Source organism: Bos indicus, chromosome 2 (assembly GCF_029378745.1).
Source record: "Bos indicus isolate NIAB-ARS_2022 breed Sahiwal x Tharparkar chromosome 2, NIAB-ARS_B.indTharparkar_mat_pri_1.0, whole genome shotgun sequence".
NCBI classification, from domain to species: domain Eukaryota; kingdom Metazoa; phylum Chordata; class Mammalia; order Artiodactyla; family Bovidae; genus Bos; species Bos indicus.
The window spans coordinates 90,066,603-90,087,454 of record NC_091761.1 but is presented as its reverse complement, the minus strand read 5'-3'; the positions used below and the strand labels follow the sequence as shown (position 1 = coordinate 90,087,454).

Below are 20,852 nucleotides of genomic sequence, written 5' to 3'. Positions count from 1 at the left end.
TGGCTTAAAACTCAGCATTCAAAAAATGAAGATCATGGCATCCGGTCCCATCACTTCATGGCAAATAGATGGGGAAACAATGGAGACTGAGAGAATTTATTTTCTTGGGCTCCAAAATCTCTGCAGATGGTGACTGCAGTCATGAAATTAAAAGACGCTTGCTCCTTGGAAGAAAAGCTATGACCAACCTAGACAGCATATTAAAAAGCAGAGACATCACTTTGCCCACAAATGTCCAGCTAGTCAAAGCTATGGTTTTTCAGTAGTCATGTATGAATGTGAGAGTTGGACCATAAAGAAAGCTGAGTGCCGAAGAATTTATGCTTTTGAACTATGGTATTGGAGAAGACTCTTGAGAGTCTCTTGGACTGCAAAGAGATCAAACTAGTCAATCCTAGAGGAAATCAATTCTGAATGTTCATTAGAAGGACTGATGCTGAAGCTGTAGCCCCAGTACTTTGGCCACCTGATGTGAAGAACTGACTCCTTGGAAAAGACCCTGATGCTGGGAAAGGTTGAAGGCAGGAGACGGGGACAACAGAGGACAAGATTGTTGAATGGCATCACTGACTCAATGGACATGAATTGGAGCAAGCTCTGGGAGATGATGAAGGACACGGAGGCTTGGCATGTTGCAGTCCATGGGGTCGCAAAGAGTCAGACACAACTGAGCAGCTGAACAACAACAAAACGTCGCTGTTGTCTGCCACTTAGAAGAGGGGCTTAGGGAGATCAGGTGGTCAAGGAAGTTTTAACTCTGATTCATCTCACAGGGGACCCAGTTGGTCCCCAAATCCATCCTGTAGTTATTTCCTCAGTTCCAGAATGCATAAATCAGAGAAGGCAATGGCACCCCACTCCAGTACTCTTGCCTAGAAAATCCCATGGATGGAGGAGTAGGCTGCAGTCCTTGGGGTCACGAAGAGTTGGACACGACTGAGCAACTTCACTCTCACTTTTCGCTTTCATGCATTGGAGAAGGAAATGGCAAACCCCTCCAGTGTTCTTGCCTGGAGAATCCCAGGGACGGGGGAGCCTGGTGGGCTGCCATCTATGGGGTCGCACAGAGTCAGACACGACTGAAGTGACTTAGCAGCAGCAGCAGCAGCAGAATGCATAAATAGACATATTCAGCAGTTGATGAATACCTCCCTTGACCTGTGGAATGAGGGATGTTACAGTGGGAAAGACCAAATGGTAGTCACTAGAGGTTCCAATGGTAAAACAAAAGTAATACCATATTACTGGAGGGATGGCAGAGATTTGTGCCACCACAGGGATTTGAAAGATGCAGAAGATGCAGAGATGGTGGTTCCCATCACATCCCCGTTCAACTCACTTATCTTGCCTGTGCTGAAACAGATGTATCTTGGAGAATGACAGTAGATGATTGTAAGCTTAACCAGGTGGTGACTCCAAATGCAACTGCTGTACCAGATGTGGTTTTATTGCTTGAGTAAATTAACACGTCTTCAGTACCTGGCCTGCCACTCTTGATTTAGCAAATACTTTTTTTCTCCACGTTTGCTAATAAAGACCATCCATAACAGTTTTCTTTCCACAGGCAAGACCAGTAGTACACCTTCTCTGTCCTACCTCAGAGATATATCTCTTCCCAACTCTATAATTTAGTAAACAGGACTCTTGATTACTTTCTCTTATATAAGATACACACTGTCCCTTCCAGTGATGACATGCTGATTTGACCTAGTGAGCAGCACTACTGTAGACCTATTGGTAAGATATTTGCATGTTAGAAGATGGGAAATGTCTAATAAAATTCGAGGGCTTTCTACCTCAATGTAAGTCTGATAAAATTTGAGGACTTTCTACCTCCCTGGTGGCTCAGATGGTAAAAAAAAATCTGCCTGCAATGCAGGAGACCTGGGTTCAGTCTGTGGGTTGGAAAGATCCCCTGGAGAAGGGTGTGGCTACCCACTCCAGTATTCTTGCCTGGAGAATTCCATGGACAGAGGAGCCTGGTGGGCTACAAGTCCATGGGGTTGCAAAGAGTTGAACATGACTGAGCGACTCTGACACTTTTTTACTACTTACATGAAATTTTAGGGATCCAGACATGTGGCTTGTTAAGATATTCCTGCTGAGGTGAAGGGTAAGTTATTGTGTCTGGGCTCTCCTACAACCAAAAAAGAGACATACCACCTAGTGGGATTCTTGAGTTTTGGAGACAACATATTCCTCTGGGTATGCTGCTCTGGCCAATTTACTCAGGAACCTGGGAAAAAATTTTATGTGTATATGTATATATATATATATATATATAATTTTTTATTCTCTCATTTCCTTATCATGTAACATAACGTGTATTCACTTTATATCATAATATTTAAGTATTGTAACCTTATGTCATAGTTATTTAAGTTTCAGGATATTAATCAGAGTAAACATCACCCAAGGACTTTACATACTCTTACAAGGAAGGAGCTAGTGAGATTTTGGCTGTATGTATGAAGGAGAGTTGTATCATGTAAGGTGAATTATGACCTTTTTATTTTCTCATTTGTAAATAAAGCATGCTGTAAGGAGATGTGTATGGGTGCCAAGTTGACAGGGGGATGAACTTATGATGGTTAATTTTTTGTGTCCACTTAACTGGGCCATGACATAAAGATTTGAACCTAGAGATAAGAAGAGAAATCTGGGCTCAAATGCTTTCTACATCTCCTTAGAACTTCAGATCCTTCTCTCCTTTCTCATCTTTGCTACCCATAATCTTATATAGTTGCTGCTGCTGCTGCTAAGTCGCTTCAGTCGTGTCCGACTCTGTGTGACCCCATAGACGGCAGCCCACCAGGCTCCCCCTTCCCTGGGATTCTCCAGGCAAGAACACTGGAGGGGGTTGCCATTTCCTTCTCCAATGCATGAAAGTGAAAAGTGAAAGTGAAGTCGCTCAGTCATGTCTGACTCTTAGCGACCCCATGGACCGCAGCCTACCAGGCTCCTCCGTCCATGGGATTTTCCAGGCAAGAGTACTGGAGTGGGGTGCCATTGCCTTCTCTGAAATCTTAGTAGTAGAAGTACTCAAAAGGCCACTCTCTGAGTATTTCTGACTTCCTCTTTCCTAGCTCTGTTCTCTAGCGGTCCAGTGTGGATATGTGAGCTTACAGTTTAAAAGAGAGAGTGATTCAAAAGTAATAGCTAACATTGATTTTAGAAGTGTACTTTTGTATAATTTTAATATTTAACTTTATTGCCATTTTCCAGAAATGTTATTATACCACAGCCAATAGCATATCCAGCATTCTTATCCCCAGACCTGAATGTTACTGTTGGGGTGCCAGCTACATCCCAGTCCAACCAGCCATCTGTCGTGCAACTTGAAAAACTTCAGCAACAACCCCGGGAAAGGTAAAAAACCAAACCATAACAAAACAAAATTTTCATCTTATTTATGTATTATGTATACATTAATTTTTTCCTTTGAGACAAGGGCTTGCTGTTGGTCTGGAAAACTTCATCATGGTGATATTTCATGTGCCCAGAGGTTATTCCAGAGTTTTGCTTTAGCATATTTAAGAGTTTGTGGTAAACAGTCAATGACATGGGAAGAAAAGGGGTGAGAATTCATTATAAAGGAGAAAGTACAATATTTGCTCTGCCTCTTCACTCAACAATATATTTTATAGGTCTCTTACGGTCTTTTCTATATTTCCTATCTTTTTTTCTCTATGGTTTAGATATTTTCTTCTGACCTATCTTATAATCATTGAATCTTTGTTCTTTATCTGTTGTTAAGCCAACTGAATTCTTCATTTCAGTTATTTCCTTTTCAGTTATGGAATTTTCATAATTTATTTCATAGTGCAACTTTTCTGCCAAAATCCTCAATCTTATCTTTTAGTTCTTTAAACATAATAATTATTGTTATTTCCAAGTTCATCCCTGATAACTTGATTATTTGGATTTCCTAAAAGTCTATTTCTGTCGTTGGTTTATCTACTCATAGTTTTTAGTCATATTTTCTGTTCTCACATGTCTAGTTGTTTTTATCAAGTGCCAAACATTGTATTTGAAAATCTGTAGAACTACTTTGAGGATCTTGGTTATACATTTTTTACAGATAGTATATAAATACATTTGCATCTGGTTGCCAGCTATCCTAGGAACACTAAGCAATCCTAGGTCATCTTAATTCAGTTGAGACTGAAGTGATTTGGGCTTTCATTCCTGTGAACATTAGTCTTTTTATGGTTTACTATAGATAGCTGGTGAGAAGTTGCTATAAAGCACAGAGAGCCCAGCCTGGCACTCTGTGATGACCTAGAGTGGTTGGATAGAGGGAGGGGAGGGAGGCCCAAGAGGGAGCAGATATATGTATAATTATGGCTGATTTGTGTTGTTGTATGGCAGAAATCAACACAGCATTTTAAAGTGATTTTCCTCTAATTAAAAAATATTAATAAAAAAGAATGACACTAATGTGAGGCAACCAGGGTACAATATTTAAGGAGGCATTTATTCTTGAGGAAGAACCCTAAGGGTCCCAACTGAAAACCTGGGTGTTTACCATGGCTTCTCATCCTTAGCAGGGTCTGAACTCTGGTTTTCCCTCGTTCTTACATATTTATCTCAGAGCTCTTAACTCTTCATCACCACAAATACCTTGAAGGAAAATGGCTCCAAATTATGGGCTCAAAGTCTCCAGACTTCTTTTCTGTCTGGAATCGTGGATCTGAAAATCCTTGCTGCCTTTATAACTGACAGATGCTTCCAAACAAAAAATTTTTTAATATTTTGTCCAGTTTTTTCCAGTTGTTCAGTGAGATGGTTTGTCTGAAATAACCTATTCCATCATTGCCAGAAATAGAACTCTTGAATATTTTAAAAATAATGTTTATGTGTATGCATAGTTTACTAGACTTATAAATTAATTCATAAACATTGAGTCGAGTCATCAAGAAACCCCTTTTTCCCCTAGTCATATGTTTTATTCATTTAATAACATTTGTGCATGCATGCTCGATTGCTTCAGTTGTGTCTGACTCTCCAAACCTATGGACTGCAGCCTTCCAAGCTCCTCTGTCCGCGGGATTCTGCAGGCAGAAATACTGGAGTGAGTTGCCAGGGGTTCTTCCCCACTCAGGGATCAAACCTGCATCTCTTACGTCTCCTGCATGTAGGTGGATTCTTTACCACTTGTACCATCTGGGAAGCCCTCAATAAAGTTTATTTATTTATAATTTTTATTGGAATATGGTTGATTTACAATTCTAAATTGTAAACTGATTGTCAACAAAAGTCCATCTAGTCAAGGCTATGGTTTTTCCAGTAGGCATTTATGGATGTGAGAGTTGGACTATAAAGAAAGCTGAGTGCCGAAGAATTGATGCTTTTGAACTGTGGTGTTGGAGAAGACTCTTGAGAGTCCCTCGGACTGCAAGGAGATCCAACCAGTCCCTCCTAAAGGAGATCAGTCCTGGGTGTTGATTGGAAGGGCTGATGTTGAAGCTGAAACTCCAGTACTTTGGCCACCTGATGCGAAGAGCTGACTCATTGGAAAAGACCTTGATGCTGGGAAGGATTGAGGACAGGAGGAGAGGGTGACGACAGAGGATGAGATGGTTGGATGGCATCACCGACTCAATGGACGTGGGTTTGGGTAGACTCCAGCAGTTGGTGATGGACAGGGAGGCCTGGCATGCTGCAGTTCATGGGGTTGCAAAGAGTCGGAACAACTGAGTGACTGAACTAAACTGAACTGATTTACAATGTCTTGTTAGTAAACAAGAAATTTTTGTCTCTTGTTATGGTCTTGGCTGATTTATTTGGTTGTCCATTTTATTCTTTTAGCACTTTGAGTGTATGATTATCACTTTCTTCTGGCCTACAAAGTTTCTGCTAAAAGATTTGTTCATAGTCTTATGGTGGCTTCTTTGTACATAGCAAATTGTTTTTCTCTTGCTGCTTTTAAGATTCTCTCCTTGTCTTTCTTTTTTAGCAACTTAATTTTAATGTGTCTCAGTGTGAGTCTTTTGGATTACTTTTTTTGGAACCATCTGGACTCCCTTGATCTGGTGTCTGTTTCTTTCCTCTGGTTAGGAAAGTTTTCAGTTATTATTTCTTTGAGTAAGCACCTGTCCCTTTCTTTCTCTCTCCTTCTAGTTCCCCTGTAATAAATATATTGGTCTACTTGATGGTGTATCATAAGTTCCTTAAGCTATCTTCTCTCTTTTTCATTCTTTTCTCCTTCTCTGACTGGATGAATTTCATTGCTTTGTCTTCACATTCACTGATCCTTTCTTCTGAATCATCTGGTTTGCTCTTGATCTCTCTGTTGAATTTTTGTTCAGTTATTGTATTCTTCAGCTCTGTGATTTCTGTTTGATCCTTTCTAGTATTTTCTGCCTCTATGTGAAATTCTCACTTTGCTCATGAATTTTTCTTCTGACCTTGATAACATCTTTATGAGCGTTATTTTGATTTCTTTATCAGGCAAGTCACTTATCTCTGTTTCATTTATGTCTGTTTCTAGAGTTTTATGTTGTTCTTTTGTTTGGAACTTATGTTTCTGGAGTTTTATTCTTTTGTTTAGGACTTACTCCTCTTTACTTCATTTTCCTAACTCTCCATGTTGGTTCCTGAACATCGGATAAAACAACCACCTCTGTTAGTTTTGGTATTGTGGTCTCATGTAGGAAATGAACCTCATCAGCCTAGTCCAAGTTCTCGGTTGTCCCTTACACCTTTGTGACTGTCCCAGTCACCTTCTTTGTTTTTAGTGACCCTCCCAAGACTTGAGGGTGTGTCAAGACTTGTCAGTGTCCCAAACGGGAGGACTTCAGTCAGCACCTACATTCAGGCTGATTGGAAGGCTGAACCCCCAGGTAGATGCTGGAAAAGTATGTAGTTAGAACCCTTCCAAGGAGAAACTGGTAAGACTTTTTTTTTCCTGTTCTCTCTATGCTGGATCTGTGTGTATATGCACAGGGTTGGTAGCTCCTGTACCCATTAAGAACTTCTTCTTTGTGTGCTGTAGTCCTGTGGACCAGAAAATGCAAACCCTGTTGACTATGACATCAGGCAATCTGGGGACCTGTACCTCCAATGGCAGCCACAAAATCTGGGTGCCAATTGTGTGTACAAGCTCTTTCCTTGGAGATACTGGTGATCTGGATCAGGCTAGGAGAGAAGGGAGATATGGAGTCTGCTGGCTTCCCTTGTTTCCTGCTGCTGCTGCTGCTAAGTCACTTCAGTCATGTCCGACTCTGTGCGATCCCATAGATGGAACCCAACCAGGCTCCCCCCATCCCTGGGATTCTCCAGGCAAGAGTACTGGAGTGGGTTGCCATTTCTTTCTCCAATGCATGAAAGTGAAAAGTGAAAGTGAAGTCGCTCAGCCGTATCCGACTCTTAGTGACCCCATGGACTGCAGCCTACCAGGCTCCGCCGCCCATGGGATTTTCCAGGCAAGAGTACTGGAGTGGGGTGCCATTGCCTTCTCCTAGAAGCATGCTAAATTAGAGGCCTGACCCTCAAGCAGCAGCTTTTACAGAATTCAAGTAGGCTTTTCTTGGGGAAGGACTGGGAGATGAACAAATTTGCCTAAACTGTGCTGAGCCTTGGGCAAACAGGTATGGCCAGCCCTTAGTGAACCCATTAAGAACTATTTATTTATTTTTTAACCTTGGGTGTCTCCTGGTCACAAGGTAGGTGTGACCTAGCAAGGTGTTTTCAGGGCCTGTCTTTAAAGTGGCAGTCTTGACGTTGGAGCACTAGATGTAGAGTCCAAACTTTTCTGTCCTCAAGTAGATTCCTTCCCAATTGTATGGCATTATGCCAGGGTTAGGTTTATGGTGAAAGTGTGTCTCAGCCTCTCTTACCCATTTTGTTGTGAATTTTCTTTCATTTGTCCAGTGTTTCAGAGTTGCTCAGCTATTTCTAGATTTCTTTCAGCAGGATTTCTATTTCTGGATTTCTTTCCTGTATAGCTGTAGATTAGGTGTATCTTTGGGAGGAGATGAATGAGTTCAGAGGCTTTTTCACCATCTTGGACAGAAATGCACAAATTTCTTCAATTCTTGGCTTAGTAAAACACAACTGGATCATCATAACAGCTTCTCCACTCAGAGTGGCTCCCTGAGGTCCATCTGCTGAACCTCAACTTGTTTGGATTCCAGTGACGTGGATGGCTGTTGCTCTGTCTTCTCTTGAATGGTAGTACCACCCAACCCCCTTCCTTCTAGAAGAATGGGTCCCCCTCTGCTCACTGACTCCCAAATATCTTTATTGTGTATTTCGGCAATCTAAGAATGTTATTTTGCTCTGTATTATCTTCTTCTTATAACTATTGGATTGGCCAAAAAGTTCCTCTGTTTTCTTTTTATGTAAAAATAAGAGGCATATTTTTCATTTTTACCAAGAAGTTTATTGAACAATGTATTCACCATTTTGTTCTACTACCTTCTCCTACTTTTTACACAACTTCATAATTCCATCTTCCCAACTCTTTTATCTTTTTGAGCAAAGAACTGTTCCAAGTGCCTTTTACAGTCTTATAGGGAATTGAAATTTTTTCCATTAAGAGAATTTTGTAAACTGAAATAAATGGACATTCAAAGGTGTGATGTTTGGTGAATACAGAGGATGAACCAGAACTTCTCAGCCAAGCCATGACAGTTTTTTCCTTGTCATCAAAGAAACATGTGGTCTTGCATTATCCTGATGGAAGATTATGTGATTCTATTGACTAATTCTAAATGCTTTCTGTTGAGTGCTGCCATCAGTTGATCTAATTGGAGAGGTACTTATTGAAATTCATCATTTGGTTTTCCAAAAGGAGCTCATAATAGGGGACATCCTTCCAAACCCACCATATACAAAACATCACCTTCTTTGAATGAAGACTGGCCTTTGGTGGTTGGTGATGGTTCATTTTGCTTGCCCCATGATCTTTTTTCTATTCCTTATTATTATGAAGTATTGACTTTTCATTGCCCATCACAGTTTGTTTTAAAAATAGAATGTTTTTGATGTGTTTTAAGTAGGGAATTGTGTGTGGAAATACAGTCTAGGATTTTTTCACTTAACTTATGTGGAATCCAAACGTCAAAATGATGAACATAACCAAACGTATGGATTTTCAGTGCTTGATTTGGATGTTTTGAGTACGTCAGCTACCTCCCACATGATATAATGTTGATTAATTTATGTCTTGATTTGATTACTATTAACTCCAACTGGTCTACCCAACTGTGGAGCATCATGGGCAAGAAATCTCTAACATGAAATATCTCTAACCGCTGTTGACATGTTCAATCAGTCACAGCACCTTCTCCATACACTGCACAAATCTTTGTGTTTCCATTGTGTTTTTACCTTTCTTGAAATAATGAAGCAGAATATGCTGAAAATGTTGCTTCTTTTTTTCTGTCCTCAATAACACAAAAGTTCACCAATTTTGATAATTGTTTAAATGCATACTTATATGGCAACTGTCACAATACAGTCTAACAAAATTGTTTTGAGTGAAGGTAACCACTAAGTTAGAGATACCAAGGGAACATTTCATGCAAAGATGGGCTCGATAAAGGACAGAAATGGTATGGACCTAACAGAAGCAGAAGATATTAAGAAGAGGTGGCAAGAATACACAGAAGAACTGTACAAAAAAGATCTTCATGACCCAGATAATCATGATGGTATGGTCACTGACCCAGAGCCAGATATCCTGGAATGTGAAGTTAAGTGGGCCTTAGAAAGCATCACTATGAACAAAGCTAGTGGAGGTGATGGAATTCCAATTGAGCTATTTCAAATTCTGAAAGATGATGCTGCACTCAATATGCCAGCAAATTTGGAAAACTCAGCAGTGGCCACAGGACTAGAAAAGGTCAGTTTTCATTCCAATCCCAAAGAAATGCAATGCCAAAGAATGCTCAAACTACCACACAATTGCACTCATCTCACACGCTAGTAAAGTAACGCTCAAAATTCTCCAAGCCAGGCTTCAGGAATACGTGAACCGTGAACTTCCAGACGTTCAAGCTGGTTTTAGAAAAGGCAGAGGAACCAGAAACCAAATTGCCAACATCCACTGGATCATGGAAAAAGCAAGAGAGTTCCAGAAAAACATCTATTTCTGCTTTATTGACTACACCAAAGCCTTTGACTGTGTGGATGACAATAAACTGTGGAAAATTCTGAAAGAGATGGGAATACCAGACCACCTGATCTGCCTCTTGAGAAATTTGTATGCAGGTCAGGAAGCAACAGTTAGAACTGGACATGGAACAACAGACTGGTTCCAAATAGGAAAAGGAGTACGTCAAGCCTGTATATTGTCACCCTGCTTATTTGACTTATATGCAGAGCACATCATGAGAAACGCTGGGCTGGAAGAAGCACAAGCTGGAATCAAGATTGCTGGGAGAAATATCAATAATCTCAGATATGCAGATGACACCACCCTTATGGCAGAAAGTGAAGAGGAACTAAAAAGCCTCTTGATGAAGGTGAAAGTGGAGAGTGAAAAAGTTCGCTTAAAACTCAACATTCGGAAAATGAAGATCATGGCATCTGGTCCCATCACTTCATGGGAAATAGATGGGGAAACAGTGGAAATAGTGTCAAACTTTATTTTTCTGGGCTCCAAAATCACTACAGATGGTGACTGCAGCCATGAAATTAAAAGACGCTTACTCCTTTGAAGGAAAGTTATGACCAACCTAGAAAGCATATTGAAAAGCAGAGGCATTACTTTGCCAACAAAGGCTCGTCTCGTCAAGGCTATGGTTTTTCCTGTGGTCATGTATGGATGTGAGAGTTGGACTGTGAAGAAAGCTGAGCACTAAAGAATTGATGGTTTTGAACTGTGGTGTTGGAGAAGACTCTTGAGAGTCCCTTGGACTGCAAGGAGATCCAACCAGTCCATTCTGAAGGAGGTCAGCCCCGGGATTTCTTTGGAAGGAATGATGCTAAAGCTGAAACTCCAGTACTTTGGCCACCTCATTCGAAGAGTTGACTCGTTGGAAAAGACTGATGCTGGGAGGGACTGGGGGCAGGAGAAGGGGACGACAGAGGATGAGATGGCTGGATGGCATCACTGACTCGATGGACATGAGTCTGGGTGAACTCCAGGAGTTGGTGATGGACAGGGAGGCCTGGCATGCTGCAATTCATGGGGTCGCAAAGAGTCGGACACGACTGAGCGACTGAACTGAACCATTAAGTGCTGCTTGAGCCATCTTATGGAAAAAAACGAACAAACCTTTTGGTCAACCCAATACCTCGGCCCTGGTAATTCTCTATTGCTTATCTTATATGAAATTAATTTTCCTGAATTTTTTGTAGAAGACTTGGTTTAGAAAACTCTTCTAGTTTCACAGAGCTCCCACTTCTGAAGTTTTTATTTGGTGTTTAAAAATACAATGGGGCTTCCCTGATGGTTCAGATGGTAAAGAATCTGCCTACATTGCAGGAAACCCAGGTTTCTGCAGGCCCTGTCTCAAAGCAGAGACCAAGCTGGTCAGTTTTGATTATTCTCAGTAGTTAGACTACTCCAGTCCTCTTGGTTCTTATCGTGAATCCTTGGCACTCAGCTATGTACTCACTAATGGAAATGAACAAAACCCTCCCAGTTTCAACTGGCTGTGCTTTCTTGTGACTTATTCTCAGACTGGCTGGCTGTGCTTTCTTGTGACTGCCTGTTGGTTGTTTGGGGATGACTTATTCTCACATTCATTAGATTCCCCGGTTACACCTGTTGCTTTCCGCCATATATTCACTAATACCATGAAGGTCTTATGTGTATGGGGTTAATAGGAAAACCTTGTCACATGATTGTGTTGTAAATGTTGCCAGTAAGTTTTGGGGTATGCTAGCCAGATACTGTGAGTTTTTATGTAGATATTTGGGAAGATTCAAAAACTATACTGTCACTACTTCTATCATCATCTTGGAATTTTCCTTGTTTTACAAAACTTTTATATTCATAATACTTTATTGTGGTATCATTTGGGGGGGTTTATTTAAACAATCATCTATAGGTAATAACGGCTGTTTCTTTGTTCCCAGTCCTTAATCCGTAACTTTGTCTTCTTGTCATTCTGTGCTGGCTAGAAGCTCCAGTTAACGTCTGTTATAAATAGTGGATATCTTTATTTTGTTTAGGATCTTTCATGGCAAAGCTCATAGCATTAGAAAGCCAAACACATTATGTAGTTTTTTTTTGCTGATGTTTTATACCAAATAAATTATTTCCTTCTCTTCCTCGTTTTCTGTGAGTTTTTTTATTTTAATCATAAATGGCCATGGGATTTTGCCAAATTATTTTTCTCTTTCAATCAGCTAAATTGTATGTAAATTATATGTTTTATTGTTAATGTCAAAATAGCCCTATATTCCTGGAATAAAGCCAACTTGTTCATAGTATATTATCTTTTCCTTATACCACTAGATTTTTTTGTACTAAAATTGTATTTTATTTGTAAGATTTGCATCTATATTTGTGAGTGAGATTAAACTAATTTTCCTTTTTTGTAATGTCCTTGTTATGCTTTATTATCAAGATCAGTGTCCTCATGAAATAAATTGAGAAACATTTCCTCTTTTCTATTTAATTCTTGTCAATTATATATTTAGATTATGAAAATATTTTGAAATTTCTTGGATTAGAAACAAAATTCTTCTCTTTTTTATTTTATTACTGAAGATATATATGTACTGAATAATTTAAAAAATATGTATATATTGTTTACATAATGAAACCAATATATATAGAATAATTTCTAAAATATATGTGTATATAACTTAAAAATAATAAGACCATTGGCTAGATATTTACAATATAGGGTTAAGAAATACAACATTACCAATATTATAATGTGTTTTATGTACCCTTATAAGATTACATCCCTCTCCAGGAAACTACTACTCTGAATTTTACTGTAATCATTCTTTTTCCTTTGTGTCCTTAAGCAATATATTGTTGATTTTTTCTTTAAGAACTTTATATAAATGTATCATACTGTATATGTTGTTCTTTGATTCATACCATATATATTCTTCTGTCACTTTTTAAGTCTGTGACTGATTTCTTTCTTTAGGCTGGAAAAAATGAAAAAAGAATATAGACATCTAAGTACATGGGCAGAAAAAGCTAGCTATTTAGAAGGACTTCTTACCCCAGGATTAGAACATAAAGAACCTAAGGTAATTAACATAATACATTGTTTCCTATATAGATTTTTATTTTAAAATTATGATAGCTAAAAATAATGGTCAAAAGCCTGTTCTTTATGTCTGTGTCTCCTTTGCTGCCTTGTACTCACAGATGGAAAGAACAGACTTTGGAATCAGTGGGAGGAGGAGAGGGTGAGATGACTTGATGGAAGAACATTGAGACACATACATTACTATATGTAAAGCAGATAACTAGTGCATGAAGCAGGGCACCCAAAGCCAGTGCTCTGTGACAACGTCGAGGGATAGTGTAGGGAGGGAGGGAGGAAGTGAGTTCAGGATGGCGGGGACACAAGTATACCAAGGCTGATTCATATTGATTTGTGATTTGGCAAAACCATCACAATATTGTAAAGTAATTCTTCTCCAATTAATTCTTCCAATTCTTCTCCTCCTGCCCTCAATCTTTCCCAGCATCAAGATCTTTTCCAATGAGTGGGCTCTTTGCATGAGGTGGCCAAAGTGTTGTAGCTTCAGCTTCAGCATCAATCCTTCCAATGAATATTCAGGGTTGATTTCTTTTAGGATTGACTGATTTGATCTCCTTGCTGAGAGTCTCCAAGGGACTCTCAGGAGTCTTCTCCAACACCACAGTTCAAAAGCATCACTTCTTTGGTACTCAGCTTTCTTTGTGGTCCAGCTCTCACACCCATACATGACTACTGGAAAAAACCATAGCTTTGACTATACAGACCTTGGTTGGCAAAGTAATGTCTCTGCTTTTTTAATATGCTTTTTAATATGCTGTCTAGATGTAGATATAGCTTTTCTTCCAAGGAGCAAATGTCTTTTAATGTCATGGCTGCAGTCACCATCTGCAGTGATTTTGGAGCCCAAGAAAATAAAATCTCTCACTGTTTCCATTGTATCTCCATCCATTTGCCATGAAGTGATGGGACTGGATGCCATGATCTTTGTTTTTTGAATGTTGAGTTTTAAGCCAGCTTTTTCACTCTCCTCTCTCACTTTCATCAACAGGCTCTTTCTTTAGTTCCTTGTCACTTTCTGCCATAAGAGTGGTATCATCTGCATATCTGAGATTATTGATATTTTTCCTGGCAATCTTGATTCCACCTTGTGCTTCATCCAGCCTAGCATTTCACATGATGTACTCTGCATATAAGTTAAATAAGCAGGGTGACAATATACAGCCTTGACGTACTCCTTTTCCTGTTTGGAACCAGTCTGTTCCATGTCCAGTTCTAACTGTTGCTTCCTGACCTGCATACAAATTTCTCAAGAGGCAAGTCAGGTGGTCTGGTATTCCCATCTCTTTAAGAATATTCCACAGTTTGTTGTAATCCACACAGTCACAGGCTTTAGCACAGTCAATGGAGCAGATGTTTTTCTTTAGAATTCTCTTATTTTTTCTATGATCCAGTGTATGTTGGCAATTTGATCTCTGGATCCAGCTTTTACATCTGGAACTTAGTTCACACACTGCTGCAGCCTAGCTTAAAGGATTTTGAGCATAGTTTCTGTACTTTCATATTCTGATAATGTGACATTCAGTAAATATTGATTACTTATAAGGTTTAGTTTTTAACAGCTTTGTTGAGGTATAATTCAGATACTATACCATTCACCCATTTAAGAGTACCATTCAGTGACACTAGGTATATTCATACAGTTGTGCATCCATTGTTGTAATAAATTTGAGAATATTACCATTACCCATAAAAGAAACCCCAAACCTCTTGGCCTATAACCTCCAAACCCTGCATGCCCCACAAGCCCTAAACAATAACTAATCTACTTTATGTCTCTATAGATTTGCTTGTTGTAGATATTTCATACAAATGGAATCATACAATATATGGTCCTTTGTGACTTACTTCTTTCACTTAGTATAGTGTTTTCAAGGTTTATCCCTATTGTAGCATGTATCAGTACTTCATTTCATTGCCAAATATCTCATTGTATGGATATACCTCATTTTTTATCCACTCATTAGTTAATGGACATTCGGTTGTTTTCACTTTTTAGCTATTATGTATAATGCTGCTATGAACAGTCATGTGCAGCTTTTTGTGTAAATGTATGTTTTTAATTCTTTTGTGTATATACTTAGTGCAATTGCTAAATTGTATCATAATTCTGTGTAACTTTTTCAGAAACTGACAAACTTTTCCACAGCAGCTGCATAATTTTACATTTAACCAGCAATGTATGAGGGTCCATGTTTTCTACAAAACTTGTTGTTTTTTTAAAAAAATTTAATTATAGCCATCCTGGTGGGTTTGAAGTAGTATCTCATTGTAGTTTTCATTTGCATTGCTTTATTGACCCATGATGAGGACAACTTTTCATGTGAATACTGGCCATTTATATATCTTCTCTGAATAAATTTTTATTTATATCTTTGGTTATTTTTTTAATTTAGCTATTTGTATTTTTATTGTTGAGTTGTAAGTGTTATTATATATTTTGGATACTAGACCCTTATCAGATAGATAAGTAAGGCTTAATATTTAGAAGTACAATCTAATATATACATTTTGATCTGGCTGTAAAGGATTCATGGGGATTTCAGTGAATAAATAAAATGTTAACTAAAATCACAGCCTTTAAATGGTAATAAAACATATTTAAAAAAACATATTCATGTTTTTCAAAGCCTCTGAGATAATTGGGCAGGATTGTGCTATGATAAGATGAATCAGTTAGCATTTGCTAATACAGAATTTGTATTTTAGGGAAATTGGGAGACTTTTTGGTTAAGGGACTTTGGACTTTGGGTTGTCATTGAAAAGTCAGTATTTTATTAGAGCCAGTGGTCACCCCACCTTATAATTCTTAAAATTTTTTAAAGTCCATATCACTTTGCAGTTGATAGACTATAAATTCCAGTAAACAACTGATCTGTTTCCTGGGGATATCCTCTTACAACCCCTGAAATTAAACATTATGTCATTTGTCTTGTAATCTTTTTCTCTCATGCATTCAGCATTCAGAAACCCTATCAATTCTTGGATCTTCTCTCCCTGGAACATCAGCTCCTAGCCAGGGTGTTAGTACTATTTCTCACAAATTTTGGTTTTCTCACAAACCCGTATTCTTCTTGTCTTCTATAATTTTTTTAAAGTGTTAAAAGAAGTTATGAAGGCAGAGAAAAGTGTTTTAGCTCTTTAAACATTTCTCCAATATGTTTTCTTTTCATTTTTTCCTTCTAGGAAAGTAATATCAATGAGATACCAGAAAGCCAATTGGAAGAGAGACCTACAGATACTGTAACATCAGGTTATATAACTAACTTACTTTTGTATTTATTATTAAGATAATTAAAACAGGGTGGTTATATTACAAAAAGCAAACCAGTAACCTGCTTTAAGTAGATTTCATTTTTTCTTAGGGAATAAAAATACATTTCATTATAGTCTTGGTATATAGTATTTATTTTGTAACACTCCAAAGAAAAGAATTAGACCCAATAAAGAACTATTTTTATTTTTGATACTCCTTTCCTCCTTTAAGGACAAGAAAAAAGTTAAATCTTATCTATAGTCTATGAAAAGGTATGTTGTTAAACATTGTTAACTGTAGACCTATTGATTTCTTTTATGTGGAGGGTGTGTATGTGTGTGTAAGAGAAAGGGAAAAGGGAAAAAGTTGAACAGGAAATAAAGTTAGCATTAAATCTGAGAACTTCATACAAATTATCAGTGCATGTGTGCATGCTAAGTCGCTTCAGTCGTGCCCGACCCTGTGGGACCCCATGGACTGCAGCCCACCAGGCTTCTCTGTCCATGGGATTCTCTAAGCAAGAACACTGGAGTAGATTGCCATTTCCTTCTCTACAAATTATCAGTAACATATTTAATTAATAAAAGATACTGTTCATGCAGCTTTAAGAAAAATCTATTAAAAGATTCACTTAGTAAATTAAAATAGATGCATAATACTCTATCTTCAAAATCTTGGATTCTGCTGATATGGATTAATGATTTATTGTTATAAGTTTTTGCCACAGGTTATTTATCTAATTCTACTTCTCCAGCTACCTCAGCCTTTGGTATATTCATTTCCTAACCTCTGAGGATCAACCAGCCTAGCAGAGCTATTTCATCTCTAATCTGCCCTTTAACTGAAACATTCAAGTTTTAGGTTGTAGCAGAATCACAGCTTCCCTCTTTAATACCACTGTTGAATATTGGAGGTAAACCTTTCTCACTCACTAGTGGTTGCTAGCTTTATTTTTCCTTAATTTTTTTCAATTATCCTAGGAGTTTATTTCAGATCCCATTGGATCCTCTGGTGACTTCTTTCCTTTTGGCATTCCAATAGCTTCCTGTAGTTACAGCTAAGTGATTTACTGATCACTATGTTCCAGGCATGTTACTTGGATTATATAAATCCGTCCTCACAGCAGTCAACTGAGGATGCTATTATTATTTATCCACATTTTCACAGATGAGAAAACTGAGGATCAAGTCAGTGAGAGGTCACATAGCCATTAATTTGAACCTTGTCTGTTTGATCCAAGAGCTCAAGCTTTTAGCCACATTGCTGCACACGTTTGTATACTTGTACCATTCCTATAAGATAAACTGTCTCTAATCTGATTTACTTGTGAGAAAACCAAGGCTCAGAAAAATGATCTGACAGTAGTCATGCAGCTAATAGTGACCTTAATAAATTCTGTTTTTATTAGACTTAGGCATTCCATTTTATCTCTGTATTTAATCCCTTTCCCCTTTTAGACTTTTTTTCTTTGCTAAATACGTATTGTTTATATTTCTAAAGTGAAAGTGTTAGTCACTCAGTCGTGTCCGACTCTTTGTGACCCCATAGACTGTAATCCACCAAGCTCCCCATGTCCATGGAATTCTCTAGGCAAGAATACTGGAGCGGGTTGCCATTTCCTTCTCCAGGGGATCTTCCCAACCCAGGAATTGAATCTGGGTCTCCCGCATTGCAGGTAGACTCTTTACTGACTGAGTCACCAGGGAAGGCCAATATATTTCTTCCCTGGTGGCTCAGATGGTAAAGCATCTGCCTACAATGTGGAGACCCAGGTTCGATCCCTGGGTTGGGAAGATCCTCTGGAGAAGGAAATGACAACCCACTCCAGTACTCTTGCCTGGAAAATCCCATGGACAGAGGAGCGTTGTAGGCTACAGTCCATGGGGTCGCAAAGAGTCGGACACAACTGAGCGACTTCACTTTCACTTTCAGGAAGATTTTGTAAGTGCTTCAGTTAGCCTCTGTTGAGAGGTCTTAGTTTTTTGGTTATATACAGCCTTATTCTAATCTCTTTTTCCAAACCAACCTTATCACTGACCATCTGGGATTTATTTTATTTCCTCTTGATTTTTACCAAGATATACTCAGTTTTCATTCCAATCCCAAAGAAAGGCAATCCAAAAGAATGTTTATACTACCGCACAATTATACTCATTTCACATGGTAGCAAAGTAATGCTCAAAATTCTCCAAGCTAGTCTTCAACAGTATGTGAACCGAGAACTTTCAGATGTTCAAGCTGGATTTAGAAAAGGCAGAAGAACTAGAGATCAAATTGCCAACATCCATTGGATCATAGAAAAACAAGAGAATTTCAGGAAAATATCTACTTCTGCTTCCTTGACTACGCTAAAGCCTTTGACTGTGTGGATCACAACAAACTGTGGAAAATTATTCAAGAGATGGGAATAACAGACCACCTTACCTGCCTCCTGAGAAACCTGTATGCAGGTCAAGAAGCAACAGTTAGTGCAGATGACAGATGTGCAGATGACATCACCCTCATGGCAGAAAGCAAAGAACTAAAGAGCCTCTTGATGAAAGTGAAAGAGGAGAGTGAAAAAGCTGACTTAAAACCGAACATTCAAAAAACAAAGATCATGGCATCTGGTCCCATCACTTCATGGCAAATGGATGGGGAAACAACGGAAAGAATGAGAGACTTTATTTTCTTGGGCTCCAAAATCACTGCAGATGGTGACTGCAGCCATGAAATTAAAAGACGCTTGCTCCTTGGAAGAAAAGCTATAACATACCTAGATAGCATACTAAATAGCAGAGATATTATTTTACTGACAAAGATCCATCTAGTCAAAGCTATGTATTTTCCAGTAGTCACGTATGGATGTGAGAGTTGGACCATAAAAAAGGCTGAGCACCAAAAGAATTGATGCTTTTGAACTGTGGTGTCAGAGAAAAGGCTTCTCCGACTTTGAATTATGGTGTCGTTTCTCAAGGAGATCAAACCAATCAATATTAAAGGATCAGATCAGATCAATCGCTCAGTCGTGTCCGACTCTCTGTGACCCCATGAATCGCAGCACGCCAGGCTCCTTGTCCATCATCAACTCCCGGAGTTCACTCAGACTCACGTCCATTGAGTCAATGATGCCATCCAGCCATCTCATCCTCTGTCGTCCCCTTCTCCTCCTGCCCCCAATCCCTCCCAGCATCACAGTCTTTTCCAATGAGTCAACTCTTCGCATGAGGTGGCCAAAGTACTGGAGTTGCAGCTTAAGCATCATTCCCTCCAAAGAAATCCCAGGGCTGATCTCCTTCAGAATGGACTGGTTGGATCTCCTTGCAGTCCAAGGGACTCTCAAGAGTCTTCTCCAACACCACAGTTCAAAAGCATCAATTCTTCGGCACTCAGCCTTCTTCACAGTCCAAATCTCACATCCATACATGACCACAGGAAAAACCATAGCCTTGACTAGATGAACCTTTGTTGGCAAAGTAATGTCTCTGCTTTTGAATATGCTGTCTAGGTTGGTCATAAGGGAGATGACCAAATACCAGTTGAAGAGTCAATATATGAGAGATGGTGAAGGACTGGGAAGCCTGGCAGGCTGCAGTCCATGGGTTTGCAAATCACTGGACATGACTGAGTGACTGAACAACCAATATTATATGCCTGTTTCAGTGTCTTATATTGATGTATCTGAAGTGTTATCATATTATACTTTTTCACTTTATACTTATTCATTTACTCCTCCATCTTCCTAGAGATTCATCAGCCTGTTTTTATAACTATGTAGTGTCTATGTTTGAATAGCTGCTTTGATTTAAATTGCACTTATTCTTGGTGAGAAAAATTGTAATGATATTTTATTAATGCATAATGTTTATTATTTTATATATAATAAAATACTTCTATAAATTTCTTAACAGGTATCTCTCTTATAAAGGAGGAAGCTGAGACTATTCCAAGTGAGGTAAGGAAACTTGAAAGAGAACCTCTAATAGTTACTGTTTTATAAAGGGGTGAAATATTTGTAAACAGAAAATATTTATAGATGGAAGGAAAAAAGCACTCAAGAAGTTATTTAGGTCTTCATGGTTATTTCTGATAAGCAATATTTGTACAGTTACGTGATTCATTTAAGTTAAATTATACTGTTAAAGGGGAAGTTTCAGCATTAAATTGTAACATTTTAAAGTATATATGACTATAGGGGACAAAAGGTGTTTACGAACCAAAGTGGGGGAAACAAGTTAAAAAAAAATCATGAAGTTCTACATCTCAGATATGGATGCCACAGACCTAACTATATTCTGTACTTTTCCTCTGTAACTATATACTCTCTGTAATATGCAATCTCCATAATAGTTGTCTATATTTTATAATATATTTCACATAATATTATTTACTTTTTAGCTAATTTTACATAAAGTATCAATTCCAAAAGC

The 20,852-nt window shown here is 38.5% G+C and overlaps 1 protein-coding gene across 4 annotated transcripts in view; it reads left to right on the top strand.

The window, feature by feature from the left end:
• The window catches only part of C2CD6 (C2 calcium dependent domain containing 6), a 124,691-nt gene that overhangs the window by 37,322 nt on the left and 66,517 nt on the right, over positions 1-20,852 (top strand). For all 4 annotated transcript variants that reach the window (XM_070770200.1, XM_070770202.1, XM_070770199.1 and 1 more), the window contains 4 exons: positions 3,226-3,369; positions 13,065-13,170; positions 16,374-16,440; positions 20,334-20,377. In XM_070770200.1, the coding sequence (XP_070626301.1) occupies positions 3,226-3,369; positions 13,065-13,170; positions 16,374-16,440; positions 20,334-20,377 (361 nt within the window). The remainder of the gene's footprint in view (positions 1-3,225; positions 3,370-13,064; positions 13,171-16,373; positions 16,441-20,333; positions 20,378-20,852) is intronic.